The sequence below is a fragment of the Spea bombifrons genome, chromosome 8 (genome assembly GCF_027358695.1).
Source record: "Spea bombifrons isolate aSpeBom1 chromosome 8, aSpeBom1.2.pri, whole genome shotgun sequence".
In the NCBI taxonomy this organism is placed as follows: domain Eukaryota; kingdom Metazoa; phylum Chordata; class Amphibia; order Anura; family Pelobatidae; genus Spea; species Spea bombifrons.
The window spans coordinates 42,863,340-42,877,808 of NC_071094.1; the positions used below are offsets into that span (position 1 = coordinate 42,863,340).

Below are 14,469 nucleotides of genomic sequence, written 5' to 3' on the forward strand. Positions count from 1 at the left end.
TGCATCCTCAGCATCGTCTGGGTACCAATAGCATCTCCTCCCTCTATCCTCACCACCTCCTCCACTGGGTACCGACAGCTAGCTCTCTCCTCCCTCTATCCTCACCACCTCCTCCACTGGGTACCGATAGCTAGCTATCTCTTCCCTCTATCCTCACCACCTTCTCCCTCCTCCACCCAGTACTAGTAGCTAACGTCCCCCTCCATCCTCACCACCTCCGTCCTCATCATGTAGTCCCTCGGTCACCGAGCCGTCTACGTGGCCTCATCGTTCCCCGGCCACCCTCTATACAGCAGCATCAGAGCCAATGCTAACGAAGTCAGCTCCTCCATAGACCTTAATGAGTCAGAGCGTCCAGCCGGATGATTAAGACTGAGCCATTCTATTGTTCCCCACAGGCAGTATGATAAGGGGTCGGGGGGTTGTTTAGTAGATTGGGGATCACGGCTGATACGCAGCTGCCTGAATATATATAAAATATATAAAATATATAAAGTGTATAAAATATATAAAATATTGTAAAAGGAAAACTACAACTTTGTTAAAAAAGAAAACCGGGCGATATTTTTGAAAAGTCACTTTTTATCTGTTACTAATCAAGTATTTTAGTGGGAGGACATAATAGCATAACGGGGAGGAATAACTGTGAAAATCCATATCCACATGTATTTAACCCCTTCATGATCAAGGCTGTTCATTTGAAACCATTTAACAAAGTATGCGATAGAACAAATTTATAAAACGTTCCCCTCAGCACAAATAATATTTACAAATAACTGCTCGCCGGGACCGCCAGACTTTTACTTTGTTTTGATAAAATAAGCCATTGAGGTGTTTTCTTTTTTTAACCCTTTCTTTTTTAACCCTCTACAGCTTTGGTAGCAGCGATGCTGGCTCCGGTCGGCTAACTTTTTAAAGGAGTACTGAACTAAAAAAATGCAGGCGTTTAGGAGAAGGCGATTGAATTTAAATTTATAATACCCAGAAACACAACTTTCTTCAAAAAAAAAAAAATGTATGCTGGTGTTAACAGAAACCTAGAAGCCGGCAGATCTGCCCCATTCGGCCCCCGTCTAGTCGCCCGTTTCTCCTGCTGTAAAGACTCAAACCTTCATCAGTCGTTGGTCTCGTCTTAGATTCAGGAGCCGTATGTCTATCCCGCGCATGTTTAATACCCTCACTGTATTACCCTCTACCACTTCTGCTGGCAGGCTGTTCCACTTATCTACTACCCTCTCAGCAAAGTTTTATGTGCATGGGAGGCCCTAATCAGGTAAAGAAAAAAGAAAACAAAGCGGGAAAAAAACCCGAGGTCCGTATTAGGCAACAATATCCGGAATCAGGTCATTCCTCCAAGACTTTTAATCAGTTCATCAATCAGAGAGCGGTTCGACTCCGGCAGAAAGACAATTACAACAGGGCGTATGTATGCGTGCGTGTGCGCGAGCGCATGAGTGTGAGTGCGTGTAAGCTGTAACAGCTCAGTGTAATCTCTTATGAAGAGAGAGAGTGTGAGTAAAGTATAGAAAGGTCTCCCAGCAGGGGGCGCTTCGGGCATCGGATCATTTCCAGTTCTGTGGGGGGGGCTCAGACGCGTCTCAGAGGCTCGGGACGGTCACAGGCGCCCGTAAACGTTTATCTTCACCAAGGCGATGGACTCTGTAATCTGGTTCCGGCCTTTCTCGTAGACGACATAGATGTTTTCGTGGTCTTCCACGTGACCGGAGAGCGAGGTCATGGAGGAGTAGCCGCTGGGGCCCGGCCAGATCTGGGTGTATTGCTGTTCCCACGAATCTCCCGAGGTAAAGCTCCAGCGCAGGGTGAGGTTGACGCCTGGAATGTTGGCGACAAAAGTGGACAAAGCGAGGTTAAGACATGGAGAACGAGACGCAGAGGGATAGAAGCTGAGACCGGAAAGGGTAGGACGGGGTGGAGAAGTGATGCGGGGAGAGAGGTCGGAGCTGAGTGCACACTCACGGTTCATCTTGTTCGCCGGGTTAGTGAAATACACCACTCCTTGCTTGTATAAAGCCCCGGCTGCCACGGCTGGGTCCGGGAGCCCCTCGTCGAAGCGGACGTTTTCCAGCGGGAGAGTCTCGCAGCCGTCGGTGGAATTCACCACAATGCGGCAGCGGCAGTGATAGAAATACTGGTTCCGGGCGTTGATGATCACGGTGCCGTCCGGGAGCTCGTACGGCTGGGGGGAGGAAAAGGAAGAAAGGGGGGGATGAAAGAGGGGTCCTTCCCCGCGTTATCGCATAACACCGCGGAGAGCAGGGGGGGTTCAACGAACGCCGCACTCACCACTCCCAGCGCCTCCCACACTCGAGTGAACGCGCCCCGCTCCGTCTCACCTGACACTCGTCCGGACTGAAGTCCCCGCTCCTTTTGGGCTGATTAAACGGAAGCCCCTGTAAGCTGCCCCCCTTTTTCCAGCTGATTCCGTGGTCGTCGCTCAGCAGGCAGAAGATCCCGTCTTCGTCCAGAGACCCGTGGCCGCAGACGATCAGACGCCCTTTCCTGGGGGAGAACCGCTTCTGAGAAAACAGAGACCCTGCGATCAACACGTGGAGCCGACGAGACCCCCGAGGGGGAACGACACTGACAGGGGGCCTGCTGAGGTCTTCGTCTGTTCATTTAACCCTTTCCCTCCCCCCAACTTTAAATATTTTCCGTACCGACCAGAGGAGGCAAAACACGCGGAGAGTTCCACAATAATAAAAACAAGTATCGCATTGAGATAGACGCTGAATTCTCCGCAGGTCCATTTTTATTTTTAATTATTTTATTTATTTTATTACATTTTTTATTATTTTAGGTTTTTTTTGCAGACAATAGCATGTTTAGGGGGATTCTAAGTATTCTTTAAGTAACGTTTTATTCTGTTTGCCCTTCATTCACTCAACTGAAACCCTGACAAGTTCAGGTCATGGCGGCCTCTCCCATCCCGTCAACAACAGGAACGGGGAGGAAAAAGCACCTTTAAAAAAGAACCCACTCTCAAAAATAATGGACACAATGTAGCAGGTCCTCTATTGCTTGTCCGCCATTCTTATTCTTTTACCGTCTCTCTCTGTCTCTCACCTGAATCCCGTATCCCGGCCCCGGAGCGAACACTCTGGTCCCCACCTCCCGGGACAGGTTTCTCGGGGCGCTCCAGGTTAGACCGTCGTCGGAGCTGTTGGTGATCATGAGGCTGGAGACGGAGCAGTAGTGGTAGTGGGCGCAGAGGGTGTACACCAGGAAGATGTTTCTTGTTTCATCGTCCACCACCACTGCCCCCAGGTTTAGGCCGTCGGAGGACGAGCCGTCATCGATGATGAAGGACGTTGGGCTCCAAGTGTAGCCTGCGGGCGAAAGTCAAGTGGGGATTGGGATGAGGACTCGGGGGCATCACGCTTACTATACACCCTATATACAGATAGGACCGGCGGCATGACCTTCCGGTATGAAAGAACCACTTAATAATCTCACAGCAGATCGGCCCCATCCGGCCCCCATCTAGTCTCCCGTTTCTGCTGCTGTAAAGACTCAAACCTTAAACGTTGGTCTCGTCTTAGATTCACGAGCCGTATGTCTATCCCACGCATGTTTAAATCCCTCACTGTATTACCTTCTACCACTTCTGCTGGGAGGCTGTTCCACGTATCTACCACCCTCTCAGTAAGGTAAAACATCCATAAACACATCTAAATTTCTATTGTGAGTCGTTGCGGTCTTTGTCAGGAAGCGTGAAGTAACGTCTGATAACGATCCTTATCTTACTGGCAGATCGTAAAGAAACAGTAAAGCCTCAGGAGACGCTTCGATAAAAATCTTTCAGCTCATTTGCTGCAATTTAGAGGGGTTTTAAAAAGAAAAAAAGGCAGGAAATGCGCAAAACGCACAAAAAACACCAAAATAGGTGACATTCCATGACGGTGACATTCAAGATGCCTTTGAGGTTTCCGACCGGTTTGTCTTCACGCTAATCACACGCCGGCGGCTCGGGCGGAAAGGTTTGTTTTACGGTGTCTGCAAAGTAACAATGCTTGTGGAGCGGAGAGCGTATCCCACCCAAAAATAACCGTCCGGCAAACCTGTGCGAGCAGCGTCTCTTGTACCGGCCAGGGGAAGCAGGAACCCAGCGGAGTCGCATGAATTTATCTTATGTCACATGACTCTGCTCCGTTCCTGCTTCCCCTGGGATGGAGACAAGAGAAGTTGTTCACACAGAGAGCGAGAGAGGGAAGCAGCAGCGGAAGTCTGCAAGCGAGATTTCGGCAGTTCAGGAAAGGGGGGGTTATGAATGAGTATGCGTGATAGAGGGAATGAATCTGGGAATGAATGAGTGTAACATGGATGTGTAAGTGTGTGGGGGGTATGGCACAGGGAGGCTGCAGGTGATGTGCAGACCCCATACTGCTGGCAGCATCAATACACAAGGGGGGCAGCTAGCCAGGCTCTAGCATGCACTGGCTGCCTGGGCATGATAGGAGTGTGATTGCTGTTAGCAATTATATATATATATATATATATATATATATATATATATATATATATTAATATTGTTATTGAATTTGTTTTGTCCAATTTTGGTGTGTTACTTACTTTTATTAAAAGTGTTTTTTTCATTTTTGGCCAAGTGAATACAGATTTTTTTCGGTTTAGGTCCAGAATTTCCATTTCGGTGCATTCCTAACTTATACCATTTTTTTTAAATTAGTTTTATTAAATATTGCACTGTTTTTTTTTTTGGTTTTTTTTTACCCCAGTTGTAGTTTGTGCCCCCATAATATAATCTTTTCAGGCAGCTGCATATCAGTTCTCGCTCTGTTATCTGAGCCCCGATCTACTAAACACCCCGACTCCTTATTATACTGCCTGTTGGGAACAATAGAGCGGCTCTGTCTTAATCACCCAGCCAGACACTCCGACTAATGAAAGTCTATGGGGGAACAGACTTCATTAGCATTGCCGTAAAGCATCGGCTCAGTGTGGTGTTTGAGGCAGGAAATTCACCCAAAATGTCACATGACTGACAGCAACGGCGGCTCCAGGTCTGCAGATAAAGGGGGTTTATTGGGACAAAATGAGATATAATCAGGTTTTTGTCAATACTGCTATATAGTTATATTTACTATAAGCTGTGATGTTAATGGTTAATATTTATGTAGCACCATCCTATTATTATTTATAGCACCATCAGATTCCGGAGCGCTGTACAAAAGTATTGTAATTATATAGAAACTGAGCAGTATTGTAGGTGCTGCCCAACTCTCACCCCCATCCTGCGACCTCCGGGTGGCGATGAATTTTGCCCCCAGATCAGAGGCAGAGTGCTTGCGAGCCTCAGAAAAGGCCAGGAGATGCCCGCGGGGGGTGTAGGTAATCAGAGGGATGCGGAACGTGTCAACTTCGCCAATTACTCGCCCGCTCACCCACAGCAACTGCTCCATGGTGACGACGGGCGAAACCTGCTGGCGGGAGAGACAAATAGCGTTACCCCTCAGGGGAGAAGGGGGCAATTATACCTTGGGCTAGTCAGACTGTAATATTTTGGCCCCCGACCCACAGCTTTCCCCTAATTATAGCAATTCAACATTTAGCCACCAGGATGATGAGGGTTATTAGGGCTTTAGGTGGCATGTCCATGATGACTGGATCCTTCTTATGATTAACTTTACGTCAATATGGTCTGGTCACAGATGGATGAATAGGACACACTGACCCCCTACCCGTTATATACATACATACCGCCAGACCCCCTACCCACTATATACATACATACCGCCAGACCCCCTACCCACTATATACATACATACCGCCAGACCCCCTACCCACTATATACATACATACCACCAGACCCACTATATACATACATACCGCCAGACCCACTATATACATACATACCGCCAGACCCCCATACCTATTATATACATACCGCCAGACCCCCATACCTATTATATACTTACATACCGCCAGACCCCCATCCCCATTATATACATACATAGCGCCAGACCCCCATACCTATTATATACATACATAGCGCCAGACCCCCATACCCATTATATACATACATACCGCCAGACCCCCATACCTATTATATACATACATCATGTACCCCATTATATATACACACTGCCAGCTTGGACCCCCTCCATACCTGGTTAAAGGGCGCAGACCACCCGGCACCCAACAGGGCAGACAGGGCCAGGGCAGGAAGCAGCCAGAAGGGGGTCTTCATCCTCCTCCCGGTAACGGGACGTGCAGGTCTCCTCTCTTCGCCCATCTCCGTTATTTCTGCCCCCGCAGAGCTGCTCGTTGCCCCTGTAAACATGTAGTTGCCCCTCCCTGGGTGAGCGCCTCCGTATGAGAGCTCATAAGATCTGCCCGGAGATGCCCCGCGGCTCGGTACCAACTCCCAACGCCTGTTCCCGCTTCCGGGTGCCTCTCCACGGTCACGTGACCAGCCTGACAGGTCAGCTGACAGCTCGCTCCGTGGGTGACTGTGATGGCCTCAAACAGAGCACACCGCGGGCATCTAACTCTCATTATCCTCAGCAAGGCCACCCTATGAAAGCTGCCTCCCACCTGAAAGCTGCCCCTCTCTCCTCACCTGTGCCCCTCTTCCTTCCCTGATGCCCCTCTTCCTTCCCTGATGCCCCCTCTCTCCTCACATGTGCCCCTCTTCCTTCCCTGATGCCCCTCTCTCCTCACCAGTGCCCCTCTTCCTTCCGTGATGCCCCCTCTCTCCTCTCCTGTGCCCCTCTTCCTTCCCTGATGCCCCCTCTCTCCTCACCTGTGCCCCTCTTCCTTCCCTGATGACCCCTCTCCCCGATAAATTAGATTGATGAGATACAATTAATCATTTTCTATATAAATGCCATATTCAAAAGGCCCAAAAATCAGAGGATCTCCCCAATCTGACCTTTTCCCCACCGCCTGCAAAAGCAGAACAGAAAGTCAGGACTGTCCCATAGAAACTGGACTGTTGGGAAGTATGCTTCACTTAACACTAGCAATCAGTAGGCACCCTACTGTCTACACTGCAAACACCCACCGAAATGCAGGAGCCCCCCATTAAAGCATCTGCCATGTGTCCTGGATTGCCCAAGACAGTCCCTAAATCGAAGTTGCGGTCCTGCACCCCAGGCAGCCCTGGTCAGGGGCTGCGGGGCAGTAAGGGGGGCTTTATGTTATTAGGTGCCGGCAGCTGCCCGTCGGAGGCTTCTGTTTAACAGTTTCACTGCCAAGCGGCTGTCAGCGTCCTGCAGAATCCCCCGACGGCAGCGCTGAACGGGTTTGTGTCGATGGTATCAGGGTAACGCCAGCCGGTTCCTTTTATCTCCCCGGCCATGCGTTTCTCTCCAGCTTCTGACCTCGTGTCAGCTCCCCTAATGCCGCGTTGCCAACCATCCCCTGATTTAACCCTGCGATTGCCCACCGCTGTTTTTAATTATTTTAAGGAGAATAGAATGATCGTAAAAATACAAGGAGAGCCAAGTGTGTAGGTGAGAGCGCGGGAATGTACGTAAGCAATGCACTCTAGTGTTAGATTCTGGCCTCTTGTGGTAACGTTTCGATCAGGTTTCGATCACATAACGCTAGAGAATATAGAGAGATGTTAAAGATATATATAAGAAAGGCGCCAAAAGGTGTTTCGCTGTCAAATGACCAACAGGGGCACGCAGGCAAAGACTTTTTCATATAATTATAGAATTTATTATTTTATAGACACAGAAAAAAAAACAAATGACATGTTTTGAAAAAGAATGATGTAAGAAAAAAAAAAAAAGAAAAAACGATGGAAGAAATGGTTAGGCGATAAAAAGTGGCGCATAAACAAGACGGAGGACGTCCTACGGGGGTCCCTTCAGAGCGGCAGAGTTCCGTTTCTTTTTGGCAGATCTCTCATGTCTCAGACAATCGGAGGAGAGTCCCAGAGGCGGTGGGAACACTGAGGAGGAGAAAAGAGGGACGATGAAGACAGAAAGAACGGGAATCCGAGACCCGAGAAATGGGGTAATTACGCCGAATATCGTTCAAGTCTTCTCACCAATCAACAAGGCCTGCGCCTATGATGTCGTGGATGTGATACTCCATGCCCAAGCGCAGCGACGGCGGGGGTCTGCGGGTCGAGAGATCCGTGAGGAGGACTTCTTTATAGCGAGATCTGCGGATCTGAGAAAGGAGGGCTTTCCGTCCTGCGCGGAATAGAAAGGAGGGAGCGTGGATAGGTGAATAGGAGGGATAAACGTGTTATGTATGCAGATGTCAGAGGGGGGGCTGCAGCCAGCGGAGACCCACGAGTTCGGCTCTGCCTTCCGTACCTTTTATAAAGTGCGTGACGAATTTCCCTGCGCCGGGTAACGATAGCCACCAGCTTCCAGCATCTCTGACCGTCAGGAGCCCGGCACGGACCAGCTGCCTGGGGACACGGAGCACACAGCAGTGAATGGGGGGCTTCTACAAACACTTCGGTGTCAAACAATCACTTTAGAGCTATCACCGTTATTCTACTATTAGAAAAAAACTGCATTTTCCATCATTTCGCCAAATCTCCATCCCTTTTTTGGTAATTTAATACGCTTACCTGATCTATAGTGATCATTCCTTCACCATGCTTCATTCTAGAACAGCAGCTCCTCTCCACTTTAAATCCCCCCTTTCCCTCCCGTCTTCAATCCAATATTGTATTGTCTAGACCCGGTTACCGTCTCGGAACCCCTCGTTCATGACTTTTTGGACTTGCCAGCAATTCCCCTCCCCCACGTTCCAACAATTCAGGGGGAAGAAGAACATGTTTTTTTCCCCTCATTCCCTTACGTAATTTCTCTGTCGGAGAACCGGTGCTTCTGCATCACCTCCTCTCTCCCGTAGCTGATTTTGGAAGAGGAAAAGAGACCGGATTCCAGAAACTTATTGACGATGGGGGCCCTGGCGTTCCCATCACAACTCGCGAGAGCCGCTCTCCGCAAATCCTCTGCCATCACCACCAGGAACGCGTCCGGATCAAACCCCGGCTGGATGAGGCATAGCTCTCCGTTCTGCTGGAGGGAACTCTAGGAAATAAATGATCGAGTGAGAAGAGACGGATCGTTCCTCTAATCAGAGACACAATCTATGATCTAGAGAAGAACAACAGTGGAAATGATGAAAAAGGGGAGAGAAATCATCCGGAGTCGATGTTTTGGGGTCTGGTTAGGAATGAATGGACGAGGGGGACGCGATAAAGGAACGTACAGGGGTATTATAGGAAATTATTTATAGAGTGGAGGTGATAACCGATGATGGCGCAGGTTGGATGGAATTGTTAGCAGCTACTAACCACGAGTCTGTCCGCTTTCGTTCGGTCTTCTATCAGGCTGTACAGCTGATGTCTCAGGAATATCGGAGGAAGAGCGTCATTAAAAAGCTTCCGCGGGAAAAGAGCGCAGAGGTAAGAGACGGCTCCTCGGGCGTCCTCCGTGAAATCTGACGAAGAGGAGAAACATGAGAACCGAGAATCCACATATACGTTCTGGATCAGGATGAGAGACTGGGGAACCGGCCAATCCCCACCCCCCCACACATATATACGTTCTGGATCAGGATGAGAGACCGTCCACCCCGAATGTCTATCGATAAACACTATAAACCAAAACGTTTAATTATAATAGAAAACACCCAAAGTGGCAGGTACCGGAAATAACAATGTAACGACTTCAAAGGGTTTGCTACTCTAAGGAGGAGCAGCTCGTACAGAGCGGAGAGGATCAGCGAGACGCCTTCAGCTAAACCTTCCCTGATCGGAATGAAGAATGAACTCTCCCTGCGGCTCACAGAAGAGAGATGGCGTCCCCCGCGCGTCTCACCGCTCAGCGTCTCGGCCCCATCAGGGGTAAAGATGTCTACACGGGGTGGAAAACTGGTCATAACTAATAGGCATACCCGGGAGCTGCTGAGCTCCGGCTACCCGGAGCCTTGACTGCCCACTGGTGTTAACAGGTGGTCCTGATGTCGGTGGGCGGGCGGTCCCTGATGACATGGGAGGGGGGGTGTTCCCCACTGACATCGGGGGGGGTGTTCCCTGCTGACATGGGGGGGGCGTTCCCCGCTGACATCAAGAGGGGGTCCCCCAATTAAATTCAAACAATACACAATTAAAGGGAAAATGGGCAGGGAGTGGGGCGTGTCTTGACCCGGAGAGTCCCCAGGTATGCTAATGGGGCGTCAGCTTTTGTTTTCCTCGGCCCGTCCGGATCATCACCCGAGATCACCTGGATACGGAGAGGGATACGCGTTTGAATCTGCACGTCCTCTGCGTTCCTCTCGTGGTTTCTTTACGTTGAATGGGTCGCCTATCAGCTTCCGCTTACGTTCCATCGGGGAGCGGGGGAGGGGTCGTCGGGAGAACCTGACGAGAAAGAAGGAAATAAAAGTTACGATACCTGGGAACATTCTGAACGAGCCGGCCCTGTGTACCAAATCACACTTTAATAGCCCACCATAGAAACATGGAATTCTAGTCTGCCCATTTTCCCTGATGTACGGGGTTTAAAACCCCCATGCTTGTTTAAACTCCCTTACTGTATTCGCCTCCACCACTGCTGCTGGGAAACTGTTCCATTTATCTACTACTTCCTTAAAGATCCTGTTGTAGTAACCAAATAAGGAACACTAATGGTCCTTAGAAGTCACCTGTGTTCAAGCAGGTTAATCGAAATTAAACTCACCATGCATTCCTTTGCCACGTCCAGCTGCACAAGACAGTTCACCCGCTTCCGCCGGCTTCACTCTACATCCTTCAACCAGATCCACTGGGTGTACAAACATGGCGGACAGGATGCTGAGGGGGCGGGGTTACCCAGTACGTCAACCTTAGTGACCCAATTGGCGTACAAACATGGCTCGCAGTCTCCTGAGGGGGCGGGGTTGCCATGTACGTCAACCTTAGTTGCCCAATGGGTGTACAAAACATGGCAGCTTGCGTGCTAAACAAACCGGAACCCGCCTTTTATGGCAATGACAGAAGCAAATGAGACCAAAATAAACGGTGACACTAAATTTACCCGCATTAGGCAAGATGGATGATCCTCGGTAACCATAGAGAAGCAGCGCGCGCAGGAGGTTCATTAAATGTACTTATGTCCGGCGGCTTGCTTAAGACGTAGGATCGTTTCCGGCGACTTTATTAGACGTCATGGCGGAACCTGAGTGAAGAATTTTTGGAATATAAAGAGAATTTATTGAAGGGAAACATGGAATGTGATGCAGCCACAAAGAAAGAAAATGGAGGTGGGGGGGGATGATATTAATTTAACAAAAATAACGATAAAAATAGCAAATCGGTTAATTTAATGTATAATGAAAGTTGTGTAGGATATTGGATTGTAATTGTATGTGGAGCAGCAACACAATGCAAAGTGTGCAGTTATCGCAACATTAAGAGACCTCAGGTTGTGTTGTGCGTTTGATTTATATGTTTGGAATTGTTTTTTTTTGTGTTTTTTTTTTTTTAACAAAATACTATTTTAATGCATACAAAGTAGATTTTTAACTTTTTTTTTCCTTCTTTCTATCAGCCAGGCCACCCAAAAGATGCCGCGATTCGTCTTCCTCGCCCCCACGCCGCTCCGTGCATCTGTCATCATCATCATCATCACCACCCTCGTCGTCTCTCTGCACGAACCATTCGTTATACCAGGGTCCTTTCCCCTTCTTTAGACTGCCGTCTGAAGTGGGACGTTTCTCCCTGGATGAAGAACGGCGTTACCATGGCGATGCCAGGAAACTGCGGTATTATAAGCCCCTGGCAGGTGTGAACGGCAAAGACGCCTCACCGGGGTGGGATTTGATGGATGGATTCGACGACCGCTACGTGCGCAGGAACGAAGATGAAAAAGAGGGCTTGCTGCACATTCTGACCTGGGTGAAAGAAAACAGAGGGCTTCTAGGAGGCGGAAGCAGCAGCCGTAGGTGGGGATAGCAAAAAAGGGATGTTTATGGCTGCGCTCGTAGGGTCTATAAGCTGGATCATTGTTTCTTACTCTGTGCTTTGAAAGCTAAGATGCTGATCCCGCATTTGTGACCGTATGACCTATGAGCGCACCGGTGACTTTAGCATTAAATATACAGATTGCCTCCGCTTCCTTTATGCTGGAACTTCATTCATTGTTCTGGAAGTAGGAATAATGTGTGTCTTTAAGTGGTTAGGATCGGGTGGAGGTTTGCGATGAGGTGTTGGAGAGTTAAGTTAGCATTTTTATGGCTGTGAGGGAACAGCGAGAAGCCGTTAGAAGAGTTAATTTGGTGTCTGACCAATTGGGACAACCATAGAACGTATTTGGACCTCTGGTGATGAGAAGATTACCTCTGGGTTTGATGAGGGAACGCTAGATCTGCTTTTTATTCTGTCCCCATAGCAGCCACTCACGGACTCTTCTTGTCCTCAGGCCGGTGGACCGGGACTTTGTCACGTGGCGGGGTCATCTCACTAAAATCCTCTGCACGCCCTACGAGAGCCAAGAGGACTGGCTGCTGGCCGTCACGCTGTTTAAAGGAACTCTGTACATAAGCGAGAGGGAGACGGAATCTGCCCGTAAAAAGAGGCAAGAGAGGACGTCTCAACAGGACAGGCTCACGTACTCGGGATACAAGTTCGAGAGCTACATGTGTGCTGGTTTGTAGCGTTTTGGATGCGCATGCGACTTAAATAAATAATAATTAGAATGGCCTACTTAGAATAGACGAGGACCACCTAGGATTGTTCTCCTTAAACGGAGACAGCCGAGCGCGCGTGTAAACATATTAAACATACGTGTTCCTCTGATTGCTTTCCTGAAGTCCGTATGAAGTGCGGCCGTGTATCTAAAAATATCTTATTTCACCCCGTATGACATTGAGGTTTTTATCCCGTCCGGTTTCTTCTCTCTCTCTCGTTTCTCATCATACTTGCTGTTCCTTTCACCTCATCCGGTTTTTGATCTCCAAAGCTCCGCTCTCGCCTCTCAGATTCTCCGGACGGCCGCCCGTCTTCCTCCGGCGTGATTAACACGAACGAGGCGTTTTGCAGCGTCCTGTTGGCGCGGTTGTCCTCGCACTCCATCCTTGTGTCCGGGGAGGTGGACTGCTGCGACCTGTCGGCCTCCGGTCCCAAACCCCCGTCCTGTTACGTGGAGCTGAAAAGCAGCGCCCAGATCCGGAACCCCCACCAGCAGCGCAGCTTCAACAGGTATAGAGATCTGCTTCCAAACTCCGCACCGTGAGAGGGGAAAAGGGCAGCAGCCGTCCAACCAGTATCATTTCTCTAAGGATTTGGCCCCCACAAGGCTTTTTCTCTACCTTCTCGTACATTTTGTTTGGGATTCGCGTTTGATTGGGGGTCTCTGTCTCCTCTCAATCAGGTATAAGCTCCTCAAATGGTGGTGTCAGTCATTTCTTCTTGGGATTCCGCTCATCGTCGCTGGCTTCCGCAGCCCGGAGGGAAGAGTCGTGTCCTTACAGAATTACAGAACGTCCGAAATCCCGCATTTAATCCGGGTAAGAGACCGGCCCCCCGGGGGAGGGGGGGATTGGGGGAGTCCACGGAATCGGTAAAGACGTTGTCTTCTTGTGTTCAGGCGGATAAACATAGCTGGGACCCAGCCGTCTGCATGAACTTCTGCGAGGCCTTCTTGTCTTTCGTCAAAAAAATAGTGACGGCAGATGACCCTCGGTGAGAAACCCGCGTTAATCCAACTTTCCCTCCCCGTATAAACGCTGTCCCCCTTTACTGCCGATGAGCCCCTCATCAGAACACTACTAACCCCTCTCGCCCTCTGTCTGTTCAGGGTGGTTTATCTCTTCTCCTGCGAGCCGGGCTCTGACATCACGTACTCTGTGCACACGGACCCCGCTTACGCCGTTCTGCCGCCGTGGTACGTAGAAGCCTTGAGCCGCTGAGCACCGGAGCGAACTGTGCACCGGCAGCGTCACCGGCAGCATCACCGGCCTCGCCAAGAGTCCCGAGCGAGCGGCGAAACCGCGAGAAGGAAGACTTTTCCCCAGCGAGAACATTAAACGTTACGGCAGGGAAACGTTACGGCACGAGAAGCCCATGAGGGTGGAAAAATATATATATTTTTTTAACATAATGCTGAAAACGTCTTCCTTTTATGTTTTTTTTGCATGTTTTTGATGAGTGGTCACGCGTGTTCTTCCTAATTTAATCCTCTAACCGGTTCTGTGTTTGTGGGGTGGGGAGGGCATTAATATGATTTTATATACGCATGTACAGTTTTTAAATGAACTCATTTGTATTTCCCTCCAATTTACACAGCAAAGTATTTTTTTTCTCTCCCAAATATCTGCGATTTAAAGGCTGGTCCGGCCGGCCCGTTTACTGAAGAAAATAAGGCAATTCATTCACTTCTGAATCATTTTAAACAAATAAAAGCTGCCGTACGCGGCCTTATAACCCCGGGCCCTGCATTCATACCGCTGATTCAATGCAGGCAGCCGACGAGG

At 49.3% G+C, this 14,469-nt stretch overlaps 3 protein-coding genes across 3 annotated transcripts; 1 reads left to right on the top strand and 2 right to left on the bottom strand.

Annotated features, from left to right (window-relative positions):
* Positions 1–1,347: 1,347 nt before the first annotated feature.
* Positions 1,348–6,423, bottom strand: NEU1 (neuraminidase 1). The gene is made up of 6 exons (XM_053473989.1): positions 6,146–6,423; positions 5,264–5,456; positions 3,085–3,347; positions 2,355–2,537; positions 1,978–2,197; positions 1,348–1,833 (listed from the first exon to the last, which is right to left on the bottom strand). Exons 1-6 carry the CDS (start codon positions 6,317–6,319, stop codon positions 1,616–1,618), a joined length of 1,251 nt encoding a protein of 416 aa, XP_053329964.1. The 5' UTR covers positions 6,320–6,423; the 3' UTR covers positions 1,348–1,615.
* A 1,307-nt stretch (positions 6,424–7,730) lies between these two features.
* STK19 (serine/threonine kinase 19) lies at positions 7,731–10,776 on the bottom strand. The gene is made up of 7 exons (XM_053473991.1): positions 10,698–10,776; positions 10,242–10,378; positions 9,311–9,456; positions 8,809–9,044; positions 8,313–8,410; positions 8,039–8,186; positions 7,731–7,939 (listed from the first exon to the last, which is right to left on the bottom strand). Exons 2-7 carry the CDS (start codon positions 10,345–10,347, stop codon positions 7,894–7,896), a joined length of 780 nt encoding a protein of 259 aa, XP_053329966.1. The 5' UTR covers positions 10,348–10,378; positions 10,698–10,776; the 3' UTR covers positions 7,731–7,893.
* A 184-nt stretch (positions 10,777–10,960) lies between these two features.
* On the top strand, positions 10,961–14,272 carry DXO (decapping exoribonuclease). Its single transcript, XM_053473085.1, has 7 exons — positions 10,961–11,259; positions 11,547–11,940; positions 12,417–12,643; positions 12,976–13,195; positions 13,368–13,503; positions 13,584–13,678; positions 13,794–14,272. Exons 1-7 carry the CDS (start codon positions 11,223–11,225, stop codon positions 13,903–13,905), a joined length of 1,221 nt encoding a protein of 406 aa, XP_053329060.1. The 5' UTR covers positions 10,961–11,222; the 3' UTR covers positions 13,906–14,272.
* Positions 14,273–14,469: the final 197 nt, after the last annotated feature.

Bases quoted from the DNA above. Each gene is read 5' to 3' on its own strand.
- NEU1 (XM_053473989.1), bottom strand. From the start codon at position 6,319: ATGTTTACAGGGGCAACGAGCAGCTCTGCGGGGGCAGAAATAACGGAG. The intron at 5,457-6,145 runs GTATGGAGGGGG...TCCCGCCAGCAG, and splicing joins GGTCTGCGCCCTTTAACCAG to GTTTCGCCCGTCGTCACCAT. The intron at 2,198-2,354 runs GTGAGACGGAGC...TCCTCCCCCCAG, and splicing joins TCAGTCCGGACGAGTGTCAG to CCGTACGAGCTCCCGGACGG.
- STK19 (XM_053473991.1), bottom strand. From the start codon at position 10,347: ATGGAACGTAAGCGGAAGCTGATAGGCGACCCATTCAACGTAAAGAAA. The intron at 9,457-10,241 runs GTGATCTCGGGT...CCTCTTCGTCAG, and splicing joins GTATCCCTCTCCGTATCCAG to ATTTCACGGAGGACGCCCGA. The intron at 7,940-8,038 runs GTGAGAAGACTT...TCTCCTCCTCAG, and splicing joins GGCGCAGGCCTTGTTGATTG to TGTTCCCACCGCCTCTGGGA.
- DXO (XM_053473085.1), top strand. From the start codon at position 11,223: ATGGAATGTGATGCAGCCACAAAGAAAGAAAATGGAG. The intron at 13,196-13,367 runs GTATAGAGATCT...CCTCTCAATCAG, and splicing joins CAGCAGCGCAGCTTCAACAG to GTATAAGCTCCTCAAATGGT. The intron at 13,679-13,793 runs GTGAGAAACCCG...CTGTCTGTTCAG, and splicing joins GTGACGGCAGATGACCCTCG to GGTGGTTTATCTCTTCTCCT.